We start from the raw sequence: 24,507 nt of genomic DNA, 5'->3' as shown, positions 1-24,507 counted from the left end.
AATAATGACTCCAGGAAAGATCGTTTTTACATGATGAAATATTTAAGGCGTAAAAAAAGTGCGAAATGAGTTTCACAGATTTCAGGAAAAAAATTAGTTTGGATGTTGAATTGTGTCTTACTCGGATGAGTATTTGTTTAGAAATTTACAAATTTTATTGTTCAGAAGTATTTGATAGACTTTTAAATTTTTTCTTATATTTGAATTGTTTTATATGATGAAATGATGATATGTACATTTTTACAATGGAATCTGAACATTCATCGTTGGATCTTAGGTTTGTATTGAGCGCAAGTGAAGTAAAAGTTATGTCCTCATCATGCAATAAATGGACGATCAGTTCGACATTAGAACAGTGTTAATGGTCAGCATACAAAGAAGATACATGTAATATCATCATTTCTTCTACATGATTAACAGCATCAATTTTGATTTCCTTACCTAGTTTATATTACGAAGCAAATATGGTTTTTATGTGCCATCTTTGGCAAAACAAAACATGAGGTTTAGATGGGGTTGAGACAGAGACTAAAGGTTGGTATGGTAAAAGTGTTTTAGATCCATAAAAGAACACAAAAAATATTGGATGGTATTACCTCAGAAACATGTCATTGCCTCGGGAATATTTTAGGGTATGTTAGAACTTTTCTACTAGACCTAACTGTGGGATATCTACCATTTCAATCTAAAATACACAAACTTAAATAGTGTCCCCATTATTACAAAATTATTTACCTAACTCTACCTTGAAAATCATCTACCAACATTACGGACTGCATTTACTGACAATATAACACACAATGCCGTTTACTGATGGTTGCATGTAACAGTAGGTGTGGTCAACATAAAGTGGATTTTGTTGTGCCTGTGTAAGCTATTACCCATTGTTGAGGGCCCTCTAAGATGGAGACTTTTTGATAAAGTTTTAATTCAGCCTGTCTTTAAGTTGAATGTCACAGTAATGTTAATACTTGTCGCATTCATCTCCAATAAGAATTCAGGATAATTTGATAAATTGGTACCCTTTTGAGTTCTACATTACGAAAACCCCGCCCAAATAGTAAAAAAGTGAAAAAGAAATAGTTGATATTAATTATTACTAATATGTAGAAGGTTAACGTTTTCACTTTACAAAATCTCATTATGAGGAAAATTGTATTGTTAAATGATCACCTGCAAATCTCGGCAGATTATAAACAACACAAATTATCGATCACATGCATCGCAGGGGGATGAAATTGGCCAGCGGGAGCTTCCTATTTCATGGGTGGATCTATGTAATTATTCGCACCGTGCCAACTTCCTCAGCCGTTTATGGCTGGCTGGTGTCAGATTTTGTAATTATCTTCTATTTTGTACAAAAAGGAGGAAGACGGACCTTTCGACACATCGGTGACAAATGAGTAAGGAGATTGATGGCATCAGTAGTATTACATGTCTTTACAGACATTCATTTTACCTTTATCTTTTGTGCTTATAATTGTTCAGTAACACAGTGCCCTGTGCACAGTGCCGTATGCACTTTAGATGTGCTTTATTAACTCTTGCACTTCCTATTTTTTATACAAAAAAATATAAATTACATAGATACTACCGGTAAAGGCAACTATGGTATTTAAAAATCTAATGATATTTTTACTGGTATGGTAAAATGGAAATCAACATCTTTCACACCACCCATTTAAGTATTGGTGCCAGGGGCATAGGAATTTTAAAATAGTAGAATCGGCAACCTGGGAAATTCTAGTACACAGAACAAATAAAAAGTGTTCATTAATTAATAATAAAGTTATAAAGTTGATTCTATCACTTTTGTATTTGTTGAAAAATATTTTTATTGATTAAATGAAATCAAAATTGGGTTTTAAAATCATGTAGCAGAGGGAAGAGTCAAATGTAATATTTGCATTTGGATAAAGGGACTTATATAGTGGCCTAATTCACATATTCAGAAAATCAAAAGACCTGAAATTGCCAAAGATATTAATTTATCTCCTTAAAGTTTAATTGTACATGTATTTCTAATTAAAAACAAAAGTTTGAAAACAAAAAATAAAAAAAAATTGAATTCTTGATTTTTTTACTTAAAAATCCTGATGTTCTTCTATGAACACTTTTCCTGCTTGCATGAGAACAAGTTTCCCATATTGCTCTCTATTTCCTTATCAATTCAAAAGTATATCTTTTGATAAATAAACAAAGATATTTCCGGAGAATTCAGTCGTCATCAGTATGTAAACTTTGCAGTGATGAATTTTCCCACACTTGGGTGGATATAATTCTTAGAATTGTTGAAATTGTTACATCTGCTACAGAGGAAACTTAATTAGTGCATCCATTTAATTATCAGAGGTTCTGATTGGGAAAGGCCGGGTGTCAGATTTTGTCTGGTACAGCGTGTGGACTTTCATCAAAATTATTGACATGCACTTATCTTTTTTTTAAGATCAACTTGAGATGGCTTTCGTGATAAGACAGAATGTCTATCGTGATAAAAATAGAATGAGTCTCTGTTGAGGTTTATACCTATATTGGTGAGAGCTCAGTAGGTTCTTCATGCTTTCTTAATTATATTTATAAAATCCATGTTATATATGAATAATAAAAAAAAGTACTTCTCTAAGTCTTTTTTCATGGGTATTGTCTGCTGCACTGAATTAGTTTGGAATCTCCTTTGGGATGTTCTGTTTCATTATCTGAAAGATGGAAAAGGATACAATAACAGTTATTTATGTTTGAAAGAACAAGAGGGAATTATTGGTTCATTATCCGAAAGATGCTAAATAAGTTATTTGTATTGGAGAGAGAGAGAGAGAGAGAGAGAGAGAGAGAGAGAGAGAGAGAGAGAGAGAGAGAGAGAGAGAGAGAGAGAGAGAGAGAGAGAGAGGTAGGTTTATAATGTTAAATTAACACTTTAAGAACAACCTAGGAGATATGAATGTTTCAAATATAGCATAAATCAGATAATAATTTCAGGTTTTTTTTCTCTTCTCTTTTTTTAGCCATATGTTTTGAAATTCCTTTTTAATGACAGTCGCCTAATAATGTATAGAAATTTGCAGAAAATATGGAAATTGTTGTGGGGATTAGGTGACTGTATATTTCAGGAACCATTCACTCTCTTGATAATACTACCTGACGTAACGGAGACCATTACCTAGTGGATCTTACAATGAATGAATATTCAAACCCAAATATTTGTGTTAATTATTCTCGAAGACAGGGGCCCCTGGTACTTGAGTCTTAAAGAATGATTGCACACCGAAGTTCATTTGCATGTTTGAATTTTTGACAAATGTTTGCCATTAATGCTAAATCATTCTTTATCTGCATCGTGATTTTTGTGACGTTTATCCAGGCGTATGAATGAGAGTTACTTCCCTTTGCACATCGTTATTGGATTCTGTGTTCTCAAGTTGGAGGAAGTGTAAACAGATTTATCAATGGTTTAGGATGACATTGAGTTTGATTGATGCTTTGTGGGACATGATGTGAACCAGGTTGAAGCAATATCTTAGTAGAAACTGGGTTGACGGCATAGATTAAAATTTTGCAACTCTTTGAAAGATCTGCCAGTACATTACAATAAAATAAATGACAAAAATTGATGGGTCTGGAGATATAAAAGTTTTACATTGTATAGATTTAACAATTAAAGATTCTTTTAGATACTGAAGTGACTTTTCTCTATCTCAACAATACCTCCCCCCTCCATGAAAGAAATGATTACAGAGAGTCTTAATTTTTTCAGTCAGGGTGAATAATGAGTAATCTTGTTAATTGCATTTTTTTAAATCACAAAACTGCACTAAATAATTTTGTTGTTTAGAACATTAAATGGTGATTATTCTTTTTTTTTTTTTTTGGGGGGGGGGGGTATTATTTACTTTAGTCAACTCTTAATTGTAACAATGTGACCCCCTGAATAAGTCTATGCAAAAAAAAGATTGGTTTCATTGTAATGCATGAAAAGAAGAGTACATACCATCATTCAAATTACAAAAAAGAATTTCAATGTTTGAAAAAGACCCATTAAAAATGGGGTGATCAATCAGTTTGTTATTTCATCAATTTAACTGTTCTCCTTCAAGTTGAGAGCAAATAAATGGATTTGAAATCAAACACCGATGCACCCTCAAACAACCGTGTTATAAATGAAGAATTGGATTTTTATTTTTCGCCATTCACCATTGCATGGTAATTTAGAGAGTTGGTAAAGAGGAAAAGAAAGAGAGAAAGAAAAGAGAGAGAGAAAGACTGAGAGAGCTTTAAGGTGTCTAATCTGGTGGTTTTCTGAAGCCTGACAGCTTGGACAAGACGTTCAAAGTCGTACCACTGTAACACGAGCCGTGCGTACCAGGCGGCGATCGGTGCCGATTGTCATCGGCTGTGCGAGACCGTGTTAGCTGCCTTCAGGTATGAATTATAGATGTCTCCAAACATTCAGGCAAAGAATGGCTCTTAGTGTTGCAGGTTTATATATATACCTTGCTGAAATTTTCAAGAGGAAAAAGACAGAGCCACCCTTAAACTATGCTAAAACCAAAAGGAAAACATTTGAATTCTTCAGATTTGTCTATATTTGTTAGGGGGAGGGCGTGAAGTACCAATGTACTGAAGTACAGCTGATATGATAGACCAATTAATTAGCTGTTAAGACACATGTTGAGCCTGACAAGTTACTGTTTACTTTATGCCTGTTAAACGATACCTTGCACGCTTCATTAAGTCATAAGTAAACAGTAGTAGAGTAGTGAATGTACAATAATAATAGGACCTGGTACCCTTAGGGCACGGTTAGGGTCGTCCATGACTTGTTCCGCCTTCCTACACAGCCCTTGTTCTGTCCGACTTCGGGGTACGCTTTAGAGAATACATTACGGGGCAGTTAAAGTCTCCACTATCAGACAAAATGATCACGAATGATTTTTCAATCAGGTGGTGTATTTTGGACATCATGTAGTGAAATCTTGACCTAATCTGTCTGTATTTGATTGCTTTGAGGCAGGAGGAATAAAAAAAGAGGAGTCCCAAAAAATTAATTTGGTAGACACTAGTGCTCGGTTTTGACCAATTTGGTTTTATATATGTGTGTGTGTTTTGTTTGTGTATTGCAAAAGTGACAGAACTGTACCAGGATAAAGTAAATCACCAAATTTGATATTAAAACTGGAATTCCATTACTTAAGAGTAATCCAAATTCAGTGGAGTGGAAAATAAGGGTCCTAAAATTGTTTGATGACTGCTTATATCAGCCCTGTTATTCAAATATATCAACAAAAGTGGTTCAATATGATTGAAAAAAGCTTAATGTGGGCCGAGAGCTTTTCCCTCAATGTCTAATTGCCCTGTTTGAGTATTAACAACAAAATTGATATATTCTGTGACTGTTCGACCACACTTGTGTTTGAAATGTGATATTAAAAAAAAAATTTGACAAATTTAACAAGGAATATTTTGACAACCAAGATGCCACAGCTTTGACATGTACAGGTAAATTAGATAAATTCATTACTTTGAAAATCTTAAAGTTTAATTTTTTATGTAGAAAGCCATTGACTTTGGGTGGCAAGAAGATTTTTTTTTTTAATTTTGAAACATGAATCACTTGGTATACTTGAGTACCAGTGTAAATTATATGTATAAAATTTCCTGGATAAGGAAAACAGATGATTAAATGTTTATAAAAATGTAATTAGACATAGATCTATAGCTAAAGGAGAATTTTTTGGGATGGAGGGTGTGTTGAACACATTAGCCTAATTTTTCTCAGTTCTTGTATACCTGCAACAAAGAGGTGTTAAGAGGTTTTGTAGGACTACAAATGATGTTAAAATGGATTGACAGATCGTAATCGTCTCAAGTCGGAATAAAGGAATGCTGTGTAAAGGGTCCACCCGGCCCCAGTTGTGTCTTATTCTATCATTGTTGTTATTTCCCACAAAATGCATGAAAAGTTGAGCAGCGAATTAAACGAATAAGTTTTGTTCACATAAGTGATTTAAACATCAGGGACTGGTTTAATTAGAGGCACTGGTGTATAGAGGTACCAGCCTCATAGCTTTACTTACTCGGGTTTTTTTGTTATATAACTGTGGCAATCTATGTGTTACACCACTAAGTTCTAACAGCGTTCCAATGGGGACCCTTCTGCACGTTATTTACTCAAAGTACATCAATTATTTTGTGATAAAAAAGATTTTCGTCGTTAATTTTATTATCTCTCTGTTTACTTTCGTAAAAGGCGGACATCTTGTGCACATATGATCGTCCTCTGCTCCTAGGGTGCAATTTTGAAAATTTTAAATTCATTTTTTTTTCAACTATGAGCAATTTGTTGAAAATGCTAATTGACAAGCTGAATCACTTTTGATTTTAAATTCATTGACTTTAATTAGTGAAAAACTTCTGTTTGAAGTGGGAGAAGGTTTTTTCCTGATGTTTGATATTTCTAATCAGACCTGAGGACAGTCAACCAAGTGTATCTTAGAAAACTGGATCATTTGTTTAATATGTACTTTGCATATTTAACGTGAAATAACCATGAGGTAATTATGGAGTTATGATTTACATGTCTGTGATAAATTTATGTCGATCGACATCTAATCTGCTCTCAATCATCGATTTTATTCGGATTTTAGAGGAGTTTTTTTATTCAGGATATTCATGTTTTAAAGTGTTTGGGGAATGTGTGCAGTATCATGATGTCCAAAGAGCTTCTCCTGGGGATTCTTTGCCGATTTAGTGACGCATTTGGGGAAAATAGTTGTAGGACTCTCTAAGCTTCTTATTCTTGTTTGTAAAGTGTTGTGTTTTGGATAAATCAATTGAAGGCCATATGGATCGGTTACATTAACAGACTTTCACTATTGATTACTGCATAGAAATTCCTTTTTATGAATGAGTAAAAAAAAAAAACAAGGTTTGAGATTCTGAATCAAACTTTGTTATTGTGTGTCCCAAGTTCCTGTTTTTGTCACTTTCTGTGAATTTCCTTTATACTGGTAAATATAAATACCCATCATTGAAGAAACATTAAAATCGGTATAAGGAAAACATCCCGATTTCCTCTTCCATATTCTCCCCTTTTATAACCAAGAGAAATTTATACGACTGATAACAAATTCCTTACGGGAATTTGAAATGGAAAAATATGAAACCTTTTATCGATTTTGGTGTTCTTGAACATCTTGCTCAACATCATTAGAAAGGTACTTATACCTTCTCTACAGTACAAACCCCATATACTTTTTCTTTAAAGCAGTGTCTTTCAAAACAGACGCAATTTTAAATAAGGCCACTTTCATAACATAAATCTTGAAATATTTTCATTCTAGTTTGGACTCAAAGTTATAAAACAGATATTGAAATACTATTAAGCAAAAAGTGATGGAGACAGGAACTTGAAACACTGACTTTAGGATCTATAGGTGTATTTTCTAATATATACACATATATTACTGGAATACATTTTAAAAGAAATTTATGTTTTGGATTCATGAAACTGATTATGATATTAAGGAAAACGGCATTGTCAACGGAGATAATATTGGTCTTTGTCTCTTTTTGTGACACTAGTGTAATTAAATCTGGATAAATTATATCTCAATACATGCAGAGGAAGTACTTTATTAATTTAATCAGTTGAATTGTGCTCTCCAGTGTTGTAATTCATTGATTGATGAAGCGCTCAAAGTGGTTTTGATAACAAAATACCAAAAACAGGCTATACCTCAAGTATTCTTTATTATTAATTAAGTTTTTTGTTTTGACACAAAGGGAAGTAACTTTTATAACGGTTTGAGTGAAAAGATAAGATTTTTGACACAAATGGACAGGTGTTATTTTGTTGAGAACTATCTTTTGGAAATCATAACATTGTGTCAAAAAGAGGAAGGATTAATGAAATTACGTGCTTGCAATAATTAAGCTCTGTTAATTATAGTGAAAGTATGATTTGTGTTCACTTTGAAATTTTTAGTTGACTTTCGAGGTTTTTTTCTTCTTTAAGGTGCCTTCCCGAGGAAGCCATTCCCGCCATAGCGTACCCTAACAACGGGCGACCCGTCCCCCCACAGAACCACCCCAGTCTTCCACCGCAGCAGCTGGACCAGTGCTACAAGTTCAACCACCTGGCAAACCCCCATGCCCCCAACTCCACCCCTCCCCACACCCAGACACAAAGCCCAATGAACGGACTGTATAGCTGCACAGGAATCAACAATTCCATCAACGGCATTCAACAAGGTTATGATAACCGGCTTATGAACCCGTACGTATATATACATCGTGTGTGTGTGTAAGTCACATTGCCCAGCTACTATAGTAAAAGCTCCTTAATGACGTAGAATTATGAGTGAATATCTTGAGTGCAATGGAAATGCAGTTTTTCAGAAAATATATATATTGTTAGTACATGTAGAATACGCTACTTATGTTAGAATGGGTTAATTAGCCATTGGTATGTATATTTTGTTTTTTTAGTATTACTAAAGAAAAAGATGAAGAAAAAAAAATATGGACAATTTTTAGCTTTGTATAAAGTATGTGAAACAAAATACTTGAAAGTTCGTGATAAGTGCAATCTCATATGACTTTCATGTCTCGATCTGTTTCACGAGAATTTAGCAAGTTCTAAGTAGTCATTAAGAGGTGCAGAAATTTCTGTTGTATTTTAGCACAGTGTAGCATTATAAGCAAAGCTTGAAATTGTTGCAAATGATAAATTTCTGCAAAATAGAAAAATAGCTTAAATCAAAGAGCCTCATAAAACCCTTGAAATTGAAAAATCAATTAAAATAGGACATTTGAAATAGTAGAATAGAAAGATCGAGATTCATGTAGTAAGTTCATTGAACATTGGACTTTTTGTGTGATATACTACACTTCCTATCTGTTTAAAAACTGCTTTTATTTCCATCACTTGTTATGGTTTAAAAATGGTATGTGTCAATAGGGAGTTCATCATTGAATCATTTAACAAGCACTTGCTTCTTGTGTAAAAAGGGAAAATTCATCAAATTTCATACATGTACTAAGTAGTAAATTGACTCATATCAAAATGTGTTTACAAGGGTCAAAATGTATTGTAACAATGTTAACATGTGAAAGTGGAAGCTATTTTTATTGACTATTCAAACTATAGAGTCAAGTTCAGATGGCTCACTGCAACTTGAAATCATTTCTCAAATCAGCAGAAAATTATTTCCTTATGAAAGATAGCATGATGCATAAAAAGTACATGTATATAAGTCAAATAGGAGAAAAAAAAATTTTGGATAAAGAATCTTGATTTTCAAAAATTTCATTCAGCTAATATGAGCAAAAGCCCAAGGTGGATTCAAGCCCATGATCTACCATTCACAAGCCTGATACTTTAACCACTGGGCTATGATTATATACAACAAAATTGATTCATTGATACAAACAATTTAACAACACATAAAAATCACCATCTTGAAAAGTATGATTCTTAATGTAATGAGGTACCTTAAACACATTTTATTTTTATTTGTTTATTGGTAAAATAACATGTGTCAGCTACTGAGGTAGTTCAGGAAATGTGTTGGCTGTCTTCCAATACCATACAATTCACTCTAGGATAATGTTTTTATCAGGAATAATACAACTGTTACTTATCAGCAATCTTTGAAAAAAAAGTTTACAATAAGCATAGGGCACTGAGAAAGTACGAGAGAAATAAAGCAAAAATGAAAAAGAGAGGTAATTTTGACCCGCCAATGGCAGAAAACAGATTTTAAGTTGACATATGGTATTGGTCAAAGGGTTGTACCATCTCGACAAACCACAGCGCGTTGGGTCGGGCCATAACGATGGATTGCTGGTACTACCAGCTGCTGGTCCGTACCGTAAGTACACACAATGATAGGGGAGAAAGACAGGGAGTAGACTTGGGGGCTTTGTTATTTATAAAAAAATAAAAAATTGATTTTTGATTGCGATATAAGATGGGTCATACTTTATAAGTATTAATATTAATATTTCCTTTTTCACATTAATTTATCATCTTCAGAGTGAAGATTTGTTATTTATTTTTTTTCATTGAGAATCGAATTCACGTGGAAATGTTGAGATTCAGCTAGGTGTCTTAAAATGTTACAAACGTCAAGACTGAATTTATTGTTTCGGACCGTGTCAATGCAAGAGCAGAAAATTTTATAAAAATTACTCATTTCTGAATGAACGGTCATAAATCATGACCAGAGAACTATCCAATTCAAGTCTTTAGTATGAATAGAAAGTGGAAGATTTTTCTGAGGATACCAGCATTCTCAGTTACAGCTCGACATTGATTTGGTTAAGGAGACATTTGGTTTTTGGTACAACTTGTTTAATCTGTCCAATCGCCTGGAACGTAACAGTCACTGCTTGAAATTGAACCACTCGTGCTCAGATACCATCTGAACAAATGCTATTACACTTTAGACCAATCTAATTCAATTTAAGTTCTTGTCAGAGGGTGAAAAGGTAAACATTTTGTTAAAAAAAATTTTTCATACAACAGTTCATAATTAGTGGTCACAGACTTTTTTTTCATCTTGCTGCAGACAGTAATGTTGCAATGTTTGCCTTTAAAAGTTCTACCTTTTTGTTTGTTCTAAATTGTATAGGCCAGATTTGAAGATCACTGTCTGCAGCAGCATACAATTGAAAGTAATATACTGGTAATGTAATTTGATTTATTTTTATTTGGAACAATTGTATGGCATCAAAATTATATACTCATTTGAAAAAAAAAAAAATGTTTTAGAAATAATTAGTAATGCACAATTTTAAAGGAATAAATAGATTATAGAATAATTTTTTTCCTTATTTAAAAAAGGATACCAAATTTGGTAATGCTAAAATGTATTAATTAGGGAACAACAACCACCAAAACAGCAATAAAATATTTGAAAAACAATTAAATAACTGCTTTCCAGAATTTCATAGTGCTTCCTGCAAAATACTGTGCACGATGAAGTACAAAAGCAAGCTTGGGTCACAGCCTTAGCCGTATGGTATATTTTATATTGAGGATATTCCCTTTTATCAGGAAGCAAGTGTATGTAAATAGTAAAAAATAAAAAAAAAACTCCTTTGATTTCTAAAGCCAACAGAATCAGGAAAAACAAAACAGGGGTCTGGCTTTGACTTACAGAGATGTTTTTGGCTGTTCCAGCACCCTCCCTGATAGCCCTCCAGAATCTGAGCCATATTCTCCTCCAGATGGTCACCATAGCAACCACACAATGAATGGTAGCAACCACATAATCTGCACCACACAAGGTATGAACGTGTTTCAAAATATATTAGTAATGAATTTTTATGATCAGTATTTTTTATTTTAAGTCTTTGGATTCAGGTACAGGGTGCATGTAAATAAAGCATAATATATAAGTACCAGAATGCAGAGCTGTAAAGTCAAGTAACCCTACTTAGGGGAACTAGAATGAACAGAACCAGGTAGTTCATCATTTGAATTTCAATAAAATGTGTGAATTTCCCTCATTGCAGTGAAGCCAAAAAGTAACAGAATAGTTTATAACTATTGCATAAAGGAACTCGATACAAAAATTGTTTCAGTATTAATGAGTTTGGTTGTATTGTACATTAACTATTCAAATATGACAAGCTGAAAACACAAAGGAAGTGCACACAACATGATATTTTTGGTTTTCCTTTCAAAAGCTAGCCAACACATACTTTTAGTTAAAACAAAGTGCTTTAAGGATGTGTTGAATGCGAGCTCTATAAGCATCAGACAACAGATACTGCGCCCAATTTTAATAATAATTAATTTGTATTTTCTTTCTCTCCCTCTCTCTTCCCCAAAACAAAAGGGATGCACATAAATAGCCTATTGAAAAGAAAAAACCCAAAATGAAATATTCATACTCAATTTTGTATTCAACTTGTAGCTGTATGACTAATAAGAGTAAAAAAGTATATTCCGAAAATAATACAAAATAAAATGCTAGCCATAAAGTAATTGTGGACATCCATGTTCATCCTGAGGTTTTGCGGTGGACATGGGCTTTATATTAATGGCTGACAGAGGACATAAGTCTGAGGGCCAATGGCTGCAGTACCAGGCGGGGTGCAGTACTGACCGGTCCCCCCCTGGACACTTACCTAGAAAAGTCAAAATCCTGGCAGGTGTTACTGGACATCAAAATAATTGTTTTACTGTGAAAGGTATATGGTCAGAATAACATATCATTGTAGTTGATCAAAAACAGAAGTGAACCAAATGCGTGCATGTTCTTAAGGGTTATTTGGCTAGGTGGTTATCGGATGAATTTATTTTTGTAATTATTTTTCGTACAGTATGTGTTGAAACTACTACAGTTGGTATCTTATTATTAATATTTTTTTTTTAAGAAGCAGCTTTTTATAAGCAAGCTGAGATTTTTAAAAAATCATACTCGATGTAAAACATAGTGTCAAAATTTTGCTTCTGTCTCAAAAATTTTAGAGCATAAAGTCATAGCAAAAAATTCTTTTTTAAGTTAATTTTTTTGTTATAATGAAATATAAATGTCAGAGATTTTGTAAAAAAAAATGTTACCTTTAGAGAAAGCAGGATTCGGTGGTGAGTGCACAAAAGTAGTGAGACGTTTTTTATACGACGAAAAACACTTGCACTGTGAATGATATGTTTTTCGCGGGATTTCTTAAGTAATGTTTTAATGAACTGTTGCGAGTAAAAACGCCATCTGTTATGTCATGGTTGAGAGTTTTGGCCATATATTTTCACATTGCCGCAGTCCTTAAAAAAACAGGAACGCAGCCTAATTAAACCTAAATGTTAATGTGTAGACAAGAAAGTTTTTTGGGCAGGAACTCAATTTCTCGTGAAAAGTAATGACAGCGAACAAGCAAATTTTAACTCGATTTGATGGACCAAAAATTAAGCAAGTCTTCTAAAATCACTAAAACATTTTTTGATCACGTTTGCCGCTTAGAGAATAACCGCAAAAAAAATGTCGAGTTAGAATTTTAAAAGAATAAAAATATTTACTAGTTACTTGAACACTGTGTGGTGTGGTCAATTCTATTGTCTTTTTTGTCGAATAAAAAAATTGTTCGTTGTGGGTTGGCAAAACAGTTGATTTAGATGGATGGAACTCTGCTTTTTGGCACTGTCTAACATTTTTTACTTGATTATATTCTTGTACACAGTTTTGACCTGTCAAGAACTTTGTCTTCAAGAATAAAGGACTATCTCGAAAACGCCTACTCCGATTTGGCTTGACTCGGACATCTTTCTTTTTTGGGATAAAACCTGCATTAGTTCTGCTCTTTAAACCTTTTCAACTCTTGAACTTAAATAAAACTGTAAGCCTTTGATGCATGAGTTTGACCAGTGCATCGAGTAAGATATGGCTTTGAACTGCACGGCACACGACTACCTGTGTACCACAAGACACCTCTCCATTAGATTATTGAAAGATTTGCCTTGTATCTTCTTGTCACCTTCCTCACTTGGTGTAGCCATTGTGGCCAAAAGGCGAGAGATAGGTGCAAGGATATAGAGTGAAGCCGCATGATTTAATCACAGCGATTAGTACTGACCCCAGGGAATTGCAGAGCAGTGGTGATCTGAACCGCCAGGCAGTCTATGGTACTAACAAACCCAGAACAGGGTCTGCCTTGGTCATTCAATTAATTTTTCCATCCACAACCCATTCTCCTCCTGTCCCCACTTGACTTGTTGGTACACCGTGTCTCAGTTCAAATGCACACAGTTACAAATTGTTGGTCATTTCATTAGCTCACACTACCATTGTGGCTTGGTGTGTTCAGAAGGTCATTTTTTCTGGAAGAAAGAGAAGAGAAATTTTATATGGGGTTTTCTCTATCATCTGGTATAAGGAATGCTTGACCATTTTGTTTGTGCTGTTGGATTATGTGTGATACGAAATGGGAATATCTCATCTAAAAAACTTTCGCATTTGTCGACTTGAAATCTTCACTTTCCCCATGGAAATCTACAAAACTGCTACCAGTATTTCTTGTTTGGGCTGTATCATTAAGAGATCAGATGGTCCCACCTCCTGAATTTAAACTAATAGCTTGCAGTATTGTTAGGTTGAAACAGTATCTGTTTGAAAATCTGGCCTTTTTTCGGAGGAGAAAAGATTGCGGGCATTCGTGATAAATGGAAAACTTATTTATTTTAAGGTTCTCTGTAAAGTGGTGTCAAATTCTGTACCATGATGCGATCAATCTTTGCATCCCATAATGAACTGTACATTATTACGACATCGTCTCTAGCGCAAAAAGAAAGTTTACATTACATACGCCGTCCTTATAATAACAAAAGCTTCGTGCATATGATTATAATTAAACATGGTGTCGGCGATGTTCGCTGTCTTTCTTTTAAACATTTAATGTCAGTGTTAATTTCATGGTTGGGAAGAGAGAAAGGACAATGATTGGATTAACTTCAGCGCTAATTGATTGCAGACGGAAAAAACTGTGATGGGGATGGCCCACTTTGAGAAAATGCCTAATTTGTGAATTTTTAACTTCTTTACGTGAAAAACTCGGTACTCTTTTTCAAATTCCGAAACAAGTTATTGAGGCGATTTGTCGGTTGAAATTTCATACAGTGTTGTTTTAAACAGTGATTCAATTTTGAAAGGATGACTAAATTTAAATCGGTGTTTCATAGGATATATGGTCATGGTGAGTAGTTTCATAATTATTATTAAGTAGCGGTCACTTTATTGTGACTTATTATTCTCAGCCATCTGATTGGCCAATGTATTGATATTACATGGTGTGAAGTAATCACCGGCCAACGATGTGTAATTGTCTATTTTTTTCAGAATAAACTTGATGGTCATTTTTAAGAGAAATACAGTAGTTTTTATATCTCGAGAGGGTTCATGATCCTATTTTTATGAGTTGTTTGTCAAAGGGCAAATAATAATTTTGCGAAGCTATATATCAGTCAAATAAGTTCTTTTGGGGCGATCTCATACTGAGGGAATTGCTATGTATCATGGTAAGAAATCATTACAAAGTGGAATTCAAAATTTTTTTTTCTTTTTTCGAAACGCGAGTATCAAATGGCTGGTACAGAGTAGCATTTAGGGTGAGGTATGCCGTATCAGCTTGCTGCTGGTTGCTCGGGGCTGAGCGATTAAGAATTCAATTTAAGAAAATCTTTATCTTGTGTTGAATCTCTCTGGTAACCTTATTTGCAAATTATATTTCTTTTCATGGAGGAACAGTATAGAATGTCCAGATACTATGCATTAAAATTAATTGGCATTAGTTTTACTGAAAAAGGAAAAAAAACAGAAAAAAAAAATACTTTGGCAACTTACTCTTAAAAATGTAAATGAAAAAATTCAGGATATAAACTAAATTGAATATAGATTTAAATATTTAAAATAAATGAGGAATATGTTGTTTAATTGATATATAAATTCACTGCAGTCATTTTCATTTCCAAATTAATGAATCTGCAGACATGTAACTTCCTTTAATACCAGTGTAGCGGTATATGCAATACTGGTACATTTGGCTCCCAAGATACTGATTGTGTTACTGTTTAGGTTCAGTAATTGTACCATCAGCCATTTCAAGGAAATGTACCACTTTACGTTAGCTGAGACTGGCGGCAAACAGGAATTGAAAAAACACAAAACAAAAAATTGTGGGTCATATATTTGTAGTTGAAATTGGTTTATTTTGTCAAGTGTTTTGTTCGTAAATCAGGAAATAGTTGTATCCGTTATATATTACGGATTAGAATAGAATTCAGGAATTAAAGCGTGGGAACTTAAGGGATGCACAGTCTCCATAATTCATTAATACCATCTGGACATAGGTGCCACTCTTGAAAGACGTTTCGAAAAGTTGCTGTAATGATTTTTTTAAAATCAAAATCAAGATTTCTTCGATTTATTTCTTTTTCTTGAAATTTACCATAAAATACCCCGTCCAGTTCTCACATGAACTCGCAGTATGGAATACATCATAGCATTTAAATCTCAGAGTAAGTATCATATGTATTATGACTTTTTGATTTATTAAGGTTTCAATTTTCAATTTTATCTTTGTAAAATTAATTAAGCAATTTATCCAAATTGAAAAATTTACATAACTAATTTTGATTTATAAATTTGATATATAATAATTAATTGATACAAAGATTTGTTTGTGTAACTGATAAAGTGATTTTTTTTTCCAACCTATTTTGAATTTAATTTTCTTATAATTATAGCAAGTCTTAGTTATTGATTATATATGCAATGGAATTTTTAAACTGATGATAAAGGTGTTTATATCATTAATAACCCAACAAAATTTTAGTTTCTATTTATACAGTGATTGTATTTATTTACTTAATATACAATTCTTTTCCAAATAATGTCTTGCATGTACAAAACAACATTGAAAGTTAAAAAAACCCTCAACAAGTAGCTACTGAAATTGTTATGTAGGAAAAAAAGAACTGTTTGATTTTGAATCCTGTTTCCAACTGTTTTCCTTTAGGAATTAATATTTCCTCAGATTTTTTAATGTTAGAAAAATAGATTAGCAAATAATTGGTGTACATAAAAAACTCAATTGCCCAAAAAAATAAAAAAAAATTAATAAGTAGTTGATTAATCTCTAAATTATTTTCCTTCCTCTGAATCAATTATTTCCTCATATTGTTTAATTTATTGTTCTGTTAACATTTTTTTTCTATTTAAAAATAAACTATAGATTACTTAAGTACATCCCCAAGGATTATTAGGTGTAGGAATGCTTACATGTGCCGCAGCTTAATTAACTGAATTTCATCTTAGTACGTCAAATATTATCCATGTATGAATAGGAAAAGAGAAACTCCCAAACTTTGTTAAAAGGACATATTTCAAAGGGCACATTTTAAACAGCATTTATAGATATTCTGATTGCATCAGCTGTTAAAGTCGTCGCAAATCTTATTTCTTTTGTTAACTTTTCGAGTGTGCAAATAAAGTAATGCCAACCAGGTCTTTATTCAATTAATGGGGATTTTTGCTCTCCTCTTCTCGTGCTATTTTTTTTGACACATCAATTCAACACGTGCCAATGAAATCAGGATATCTGATACTTTCTCCCTGGTGCATATTATATTCTTTGTTTTCAAATCCTGAAAAAGAAATTTTGACATGATCTTATTGTTAATTTTATTTTTGGGGTGGTACACGTGTTATACCATTTAGAAAGCTAGTCTTCCAGAGCATGATTGAGAGTTAACATGAAGCAACTGGGCTTTTTTTAGTTTTAAAAGATGTACGTGTTTTGATTGAAACAATATGGCTCTCAGCGTCTAAACAAGGTTTAGTTATCTTTATAAATCCAAGCATGGATCATTTTATATACACATACTGTACAGTAATGGATATTTTAACAGAGTGGCATTTGCATGCTCTTGTACTGTATTTTTTTAAGGCTAAGTGATATCAAAACTATGAAATTGAATAATACAGCAGAGGAAAAAGTGCCTGATATCACCGCACCCTTTAATAAATTGCACCAACGCAAGACAAAACTGCATATAGATAAGTGTAATGGATTTTTTTTTATTGATGAAACACAGGAAATTCTTTTGAATTTTGAACTGCCTTGGCAAAGTCCTTCTAATTTTAAATCGGTTAGACTATTCAAAGTCCAGGATTGTATGAGTGAGGCAAAATAAAGATTACTTCTTCTGGGAAGTAATTTAATTTTTGTCTTTCATCGAAGGTTTCCATGGATTTGTTTTATTTCTTACGTTGAAAATTTTAACGTATTTTCCGACTTGTTCTGAAGATTGTTCTAAAGGTCGTAAAATTGGCTGTCTGGTGGTTTTTCGTGATCAATAGATGAATTGCGTGATACTGTAATTAATGCTTTCTGCATTTGATGGCGTTTTACAAAGTAGATGGTAGAGCGGAGGAATTGACTAGCTGGATTTCCTTAAGTTATGTGTGTCAAGGTGAGAATTTAGTACTAATATTTATTGAGCTATTGTTGATAAGGGTCCAATTTAAAACGTAGCTGAACCAAAATAAAATAAAAATGAAGGACAAAACATGGATGGAGTTTATGAATCAAAAAGTGGGATTTTTTTATTGTATTTTAACAACACACTTGACTGTCGTACTTAAGGGGCACTTGCCACTAGTAGTCTGTATGGTGGTTTGCTATTGTTTCTGTAATGAATTGGTGTACATCATTAAAAGTCGGCCTTCCGGAGAAAGTTTATTGGTTTTTTTTTAAGTATTATATAATTGATAAATTTCTGAATTGGAAATACCAGATATTGTTCTGTATTTTGTTCCGGCCAATGTGTCTTTTAATAAAATATTTTTGGTTTACTATATAATATTTCGATTAAGTGCAGAACCATTTGGATACTCTAGATCTGTCAACATCTCAAAAAAGAAGTTTTACTATCCCAAGAGGAAACACATGTATACTGGTACTACAATGTTACTGATCAGTGTGGATCGATTGATGAATTGATTTTAAGATGTACATGGTATTTTTGATTTAAAAGATATTTGATAAATTCTAGTTATTCAAAATATCAAAATATTTGGTTAAGACATTTCTTATAGACTGGTATTACCGGGTAATGCTTATTTTTTTTTTTATCTAAGAATTAAAAAAATTATAGAATATAATCCGGTAGTTATATAATATTTGCAATGAAAAATTAAAGTTCATTGGATGTGACAATATGAGGCAAGTATATGGCTGTACACCGGGAAGTCTGAAGGTCAAGTGTATGGACTGCTGTGCAAGCTTCAAAGTATTCAAAGTTTGTCACTGTTACTTTGTCCCCCGAGACCTCGATCAGGGAGGAGTATTGCTCAAACAAAACACTGACCAACGACTTGTCAAAATACAAAGCGATGAACGGAAATGGAAAACTGAGCACGCGGTCTTGTTTAAATGCGAAGAATTAAAGTCTTGATTAAATCTCCCATCCTCTTCTCGCTGGATTGTAATGGACGCAGAGCGGAAAACTACTGATTAAAATCAAACACAGAAATGAATTCATATGTAACAATTTTTATTTCATCCAACATTGATTTAAATTTATCAAGCATGCCTGACTCTTTTAAAAAGTTTTAACAAATTCAGTTTTAGCTTTACAAAGATCAGATAAAAAGGGATATTTTATTTCCAAGTGTGAATCACAAAAAAATGCTTTTTCATTTCCTTTGTGTTTGAGGCTTCTCTCTGTCTTAGGGTGACTTTAAGTGACAATTGAAAGTTTGCTCAAGACTACATTGCAGAAATCTGCTGATTTTTTTTTGCTGTTGTGTTGCTTGCATTCTGGACTTTGGTTAAACTATAGTTTAAAGCATTCACCCTGGATTTGAGAACAAATATGTACTATAACAACCGTTCCTCTCTGGAGGACAAAGACAGAGGCACCCCCCTGTGTTATACCGTGCTAGAGTCTGACTCCAGTGTGGCTTATTTTACAGAGAGCAAGTACGGGCTGAGCACTCCTGTGACATCGATGCATCAACACGGCATGTATCCACACCATCCCCGACCCCCGGGGATGCCACCCACAGGACCCAAGTCCATGCCGCCGGGGTATAATGAGCCACCCACCCTGAACCATCTCTCAGCCACCCACCCCCCTCCCCCACAACCCTCCTCAACGCTACCTCTCCCCACATCGCAGATGAACCCGCAGCTTCCTCTCTCGCCAAACCATCTCAGGTAAATATTTACCGGTATACGCTGGGCAGGTAATTTCAGGTTATTTTTTTTTTTTTTTATAAATATGTATATTAGTATGAAACAAATTATATGAATTTATATTTCAGAAAAAAAATGGTCTAGAAAAGTTCAAAATTTTTAGAGATTATAATTAACTTTACGTATAGGGAATGTTTTGCAAGTTGCATATCCAATGTACTTTTGTATGATTTTGTAACTCAATTTCACTCAATTTGTATTTATTGCATAGTTTGATAAATGTATGTATAGTAAATTTTAAACATAACATTTTAAATCCGTACATGAAATTGCGTTTAAAGGGGGAACATTTACAATGTTTCTTGTTAATATCACAAATATAAAATTAAATTCCTAGAAGGCAGAGAATATTTTGAATTTTGCAGGCAATTTTAAAATTATGAATCCAGAAGTTTTAGATTATATATTTAATTTTCAGATTGAGAACTTCATTCATTTTAAAGGTCTTTTAGAATATTAGATAAAGGTCTTACTCGAACTTATAAAAATTACAATTTAAGAAAAATAGCATATTGCTAGATATTTATTCATTAACTCACTGTAACTTTTTAAACAAGAGCTGATTAGAACATTTCCAATATAGTAATTTTTTAGCTGAATTCATTTATTTTTTTTAAAAAGTCAAATTGCGTCTTTTTCATTGATATTAGAAAATAAAAACTTAAATACATGAAAAAGCCTTTATAGATAGTCATCAAACCTTACTGGAAAAGCTGAGTCTATGTTAAAATATGACAAATTAATTCGTTATCAAGATGGAAAAAAGAAAAAGCATTTTCATGTTTGAAAAAAATTAAGAAGGGTGCATTCAGACTGTGAAAGCAAAGAACAGTAATCTTTTGTTATATCTTCTTTTGACAACAAGCAAATCTAGCATACAAAAAAGGTTAATTAAGCCCAATGCTTAGTGCAGTGTACTTAGGAATTGTACAAAATAGATTGAAAAGTACATTGTACTCACAATAATTAAGATTTGTACGACACAGGGCACTTAAAAGCTCCTTCACTTACACACAGCCCTACACATCCGATAGAAGAACACAATGAGGAAATACTGGCCTGAACCTTGGGGAAATTCAATCATCAAAAATTGAATAATATCTACATCTTGTTGGTACTAACTATCTGTACCTGTCTTAGTGATGGGTCGAGCTGTTTGATGGTGTCACCCCCTGTTAGGCGCCGCCGAGTTAGGTACCTCACCATCCATGTGACAGGGGGGTCCCTAGTCTGTACGACACACTTGCAGTACCGTATACCACTTTGCCGTTTTTTTATTTACCGAGATTATGACGGCTACACGTGCTGGATGTCGTTTGTTACCAGCGTCTCGGACTTGTGATATCATCTGTTACTCCGATAATGAGATGCTCAGGAAAACTTTGAAATTCTGAGCATTTTGTCACAAATGGCCAAATAGGAATCCAATTTCAAAGTCTGATCAGAAAATTAGGAATCCTTTTCATGATTGTTTTTGATGATTTGGTGACTAGGGGTTCTATAAATGTCCACATGGTCTTTGAGAAGATGGAATTTCGATCCAAGTCTCACTTTAATTACATAAAACTACAAATACTCTATTTTCTGGAATGCCCATGTTAAGGATCAACAACTCACAAGTTGTATAATTCATGGTAATAGTTTATAGATAAGCATTGGTCTCCCCAAGAACTTTGATTTATTGGACTCCGTACAAATCTGTATGATGAATGCAATGACTTGACCTGTACAGGCCAGTGACAATGTAAGCATCAACACACAACACTCAGCACTAGGGTTATATTGTAAATCCATGTATTAAGTCCATATTTTAGTACTTGTCCATATAAGTTACCAGATGTTGCTTGATGTCCTTCAATTTTATAGCATTTCATTTACTATTTATTTTTTATTTCTTGCCCCCTCCTTATTAATATGTACATTTTAAACTTTTGCCCATATTTTTTTTTTACCATTGCATGAATAAGAGATCAGAGATTTTTCCAAGGGCTATGAGCAAATGATTGAAAAACACATTTTTTGACATTGATAGCTTATTAATCAGAATTCTAAAATTTAACTTTTTCTTCATGCAATTTTACAATGAAAAAATGATTAATAATATTGATGAGAACATCAAATGTGAACAAGAACATTATGTCAGTGACATGTTTTTCTTCTTCTACAGCCCCAACCCTTGCAACATGAGTCACAAGAAGAGGAAGTACCAAGACCAGCCTTCCCACAGTGCACTTGTGACCAACGCGCTTCTCAATGGACGAGCCAGCGTGCTCAACATCAAACAAGAACCTAACGGTAATTCAAGTCTTCTTTTTTTTTTGCGAACAAAGACAAATTTTCTATCTTCACACCTTGTTTTTCCTGGTTCGACATTTTGCTCAAAGTAAAAGCTAATGCATACATTTAGAAGGGGAAATAAACATCTGGATGCATTAAGGAGGTGTATACTTGAATAACTTTTATAGTTCTCGGGGAAAACTACTTTCTGCTTCAGTGAGAAATGTATTGATCACAGGCAGAGATTATCGAGGTAAATGTATTGGTTGACACACTATGTGTCTCTTTGCTGCAGGGCCCAACTACGGCAACTATAATTTGGCAGTGGACTGCGATGACGAATTCGGCTATGATCAGGAGAGCACGAACGGAACCACCGGTTACCTTGACAGCACGTACCAGGTCATCAAGTGGTCCTCCTACAACCAGCGAGACTGGGCCACGCTCAAAAATGAAAATCTCAAAGATTTGTAAGTGTCTGCTCCAGTGCCGTTTTGATTGGTCAAATTTTGTTCGAGACTTTTTTGCAAGCCATTTGCCATGAATTCCTTTCTGAAGTTTAAAAGGACGGAACACAAGAATTATATAATTTCTAACCACTCAGACGAAATTCCTCAAAATAAATATTATTATGTTCATCATGATGTATAAATGTAACATAATTTTTACTTAAATCTGTTATGTCTGGCATTGTGTTCTAATTTTCCAGACCCCAGCCAAATTTTCGCGTGGATGCAGACAAAGGGTTTAACTTTTCACAGCCCGACGATTCGTTTGTGTGTCAGAAGAAGAACCACTTTCAGGTGACGGTGCACATGCAGGTGTCTGGGGACGCGCGCTATGTCACCACTCCAGAGGGCGTCAAGAAAATTGACGCATTCTTCCTACATTTCAATGGAATCAAGGTACAACAAAGATTTGAGTCGTTTGAAGGGGGAAAGGGTGTCCTCAATTTTCTATGAATTTAAACATACATATGGTTTGCTTTAAAGTCATGCTGACATATAAATATAAATGTACTATACATCAATGAATGCATTTTTGTATTGAAGGTGGAGTCACCCACCCAGACAATAAAGATTGAACAGTCTCAGTCTGACCGCAGCAAGAAACCCTTCCACCCTGTCAGGTAAGATTCAACCCAGAAACAAGTGATGTGAGGGCTTCGCAATGAGACGCAGGCGTCCTTTAATAATAAATCTAACAGTTCTTTTGTGCTCAAGAAAAATTTGAAATACCGTACAGGAAACTTTTGTTTCAAATTCTTTACATAATGAAATTTGGGGGAAATCTCTTGTTAGCGATTTTTACAATTTGATATTGTTATGGGATGCCTTGCTTCGATTTGTCAGCTGTTGTCTTTATTATGTGTTTTGAACAATGAATTTGTCCCTTGCTTTGGTCATTGAATGTTTTTAAAATCATTGTTTTTTAAAAGTTTTTTTTTTAATAAAATTTGAAATTTCATATGTACTATACAAAGCAAAAATCATCTTGTATTGTAATGTTCACAGAAGTATTGTATTTGATAATTAAATACACTTATAATATTCTACATGAATATAATCAAAATGTCTGATTAATCTCCATGTGGGAGATTCTGCGAGTACAACAGTTCATGAATTTATATAGGTTTACGTTTTCTACCAGGGTGGATTTGATACCTGAACAGACCAACAAAGTGACTGTGGGCCGGCTCCACTTCAGCGAGACCACCTCCAACAACATGCGTAAAAAGGGCCGCCCCAACCCAGACCAGCGCTACTTCATGCTGGTGGTCTCCCTTTACGCGTACAGCGGAGAATACAAGTACATAGTGGCAGCCAGTGTGTCCGAAAAAATCATCGTCAGGGTGAGTCTTTAATACAGTAAAACACGGATATAGCGAACACGCTAATAATGAATTGATGCTTACAGCAAAGTGATTTTCATTCTCCGTGTCTGTATAACATGTTTTTAACATGACAGATAAAACAAATTACGCTTATAAAGAAGCAAAATCGTCTGTCCCTGGCACTTCGTTATAACCATGTTTTACTGTACATAGCTGTATTTTGTTCATTGGTTTTATATGATTATCGTAGCCTAGAATAGAAGATGAAACTTCCTTCTCTCAATGTAGAAATCAAAATTAATAACAAGAATGTACAAAGGTTGTGGAATTTATGACTGTTTGTTATAGTGTAATATTTTCCATTCACTTCAGAGATGAGCAAAATCAAGAACTGAAAATGTTTTAAAATATTAAAATACAAGGAAATATTGTTGCTGTTGTTATGATTGATGTTCACTAAGTGCATATGTTATTATTGAGTGCTAATGAATTTTAACAGATCTTAGCATGATAAATCTATACAAATAGTATACATGTTAGATAATTTTGAGAATGCAAAAAATAATTGCAGTGTCAGTTTCACACATTTCCTGCTTTTAGAAACCATGCAGCATTTTAATTGAGAAAATTTGTTGACA

The 24,507-nt window shown here is 33.7% G+C and overlaps 1 protein-coding gene and 1 long non-coding RNA gene across 12 annotated transcripts in view; one reads left to right on the top strand and one right to left on the bottom strand.

Moving 5' to 3' along the window:
• The window catches only part of LOC136275925 (uncharacterized), a 36,984-nt gene extending 24,344 nt beyond the window's left edge, over positions 1-12,640 (bottom strand). Inside the window, exons 1-2 of the long non-coding RNA XR_010714434.1 lie at positions 12,572-12,640; positions 2,616-2,696 (exon numbers count right to left, since the gene is read on the bottom strand). This is a non-coding gene — a long non-coding RNA (uncharacterized lncRNA). The remainder of the gene's footprint in view (positions 1-2,615; positions 2,697-12,571) is intronic.
• Positions 1-24,507, top strand: part of LOC105324981 (myelin regulatory factor) — a 65,457-nt gene that overhangs the window by 29,810 nt on the left and 11,140 nt on the right. For 3 of the 11 annotated variants that reach the window (XM_034471849.2, XM_066086392.1, XM_034471860.2), the window contains exons 3-10: positions 8,012-8,272; positions 11,114-11,289; positions 19,476-19,719; positions 21,926-22,053; positions 22,331-22,505; positions 22,745-22,940; positions 23,088-23,164; positions 23,668-23,887. In XM_034471849.2, the coding sequence (XP_034327740.2) occupies positions 8,012-8,272; positions 11,114-11,289; positions 19,476-19,719; positions 21,926-22,053; positions 22,331-22,505; positions 22,745-22,940; positions 23,088-23,164; positions 23,668-23,887 (1,477 nt within the window). Of the gene's footprint in view, positions 1-4,840; positions 5,494-6,528; positions 6,549-8,011; positions 8,273-11,113; positions 11,290-14,275; positions 14,695-15,868; positions 16,016-17,883; positions 17,972-19,475; positions 19,720-21,925; positions 22,054-22,330; positions 22,506-22,744; positions 22,941-23,087; positions 23,165-23,667; positions 23,888-24,507 lie in introns of those variants that run through there. The other 8 variants (XM_034471888.2, XM_034471892.2, XM_034471885.2 and 5 more) reach the window with 8 other exon arrangements.

The sequence above is a fragment of the Magallana gigas genome, chromosome 5 (assembly GCF_963853765.1).
Source record: "Magallana gigas chromosome 5, xbMagGiga1.1, whole genome shotgun sequence".
In the NCBI taxonomy this organism is placed as follows: domain Eukaryota; kingdom Metazoa; phylum Mollusca; class Bivalvia; order Ostreida; family Ostreidae; genus Magallana; species Magallana gigas.
Note: the sequence above shows the minus strand (reverse complement) of the source record. Positions and strands in the feature narration are given on the sequence as shown.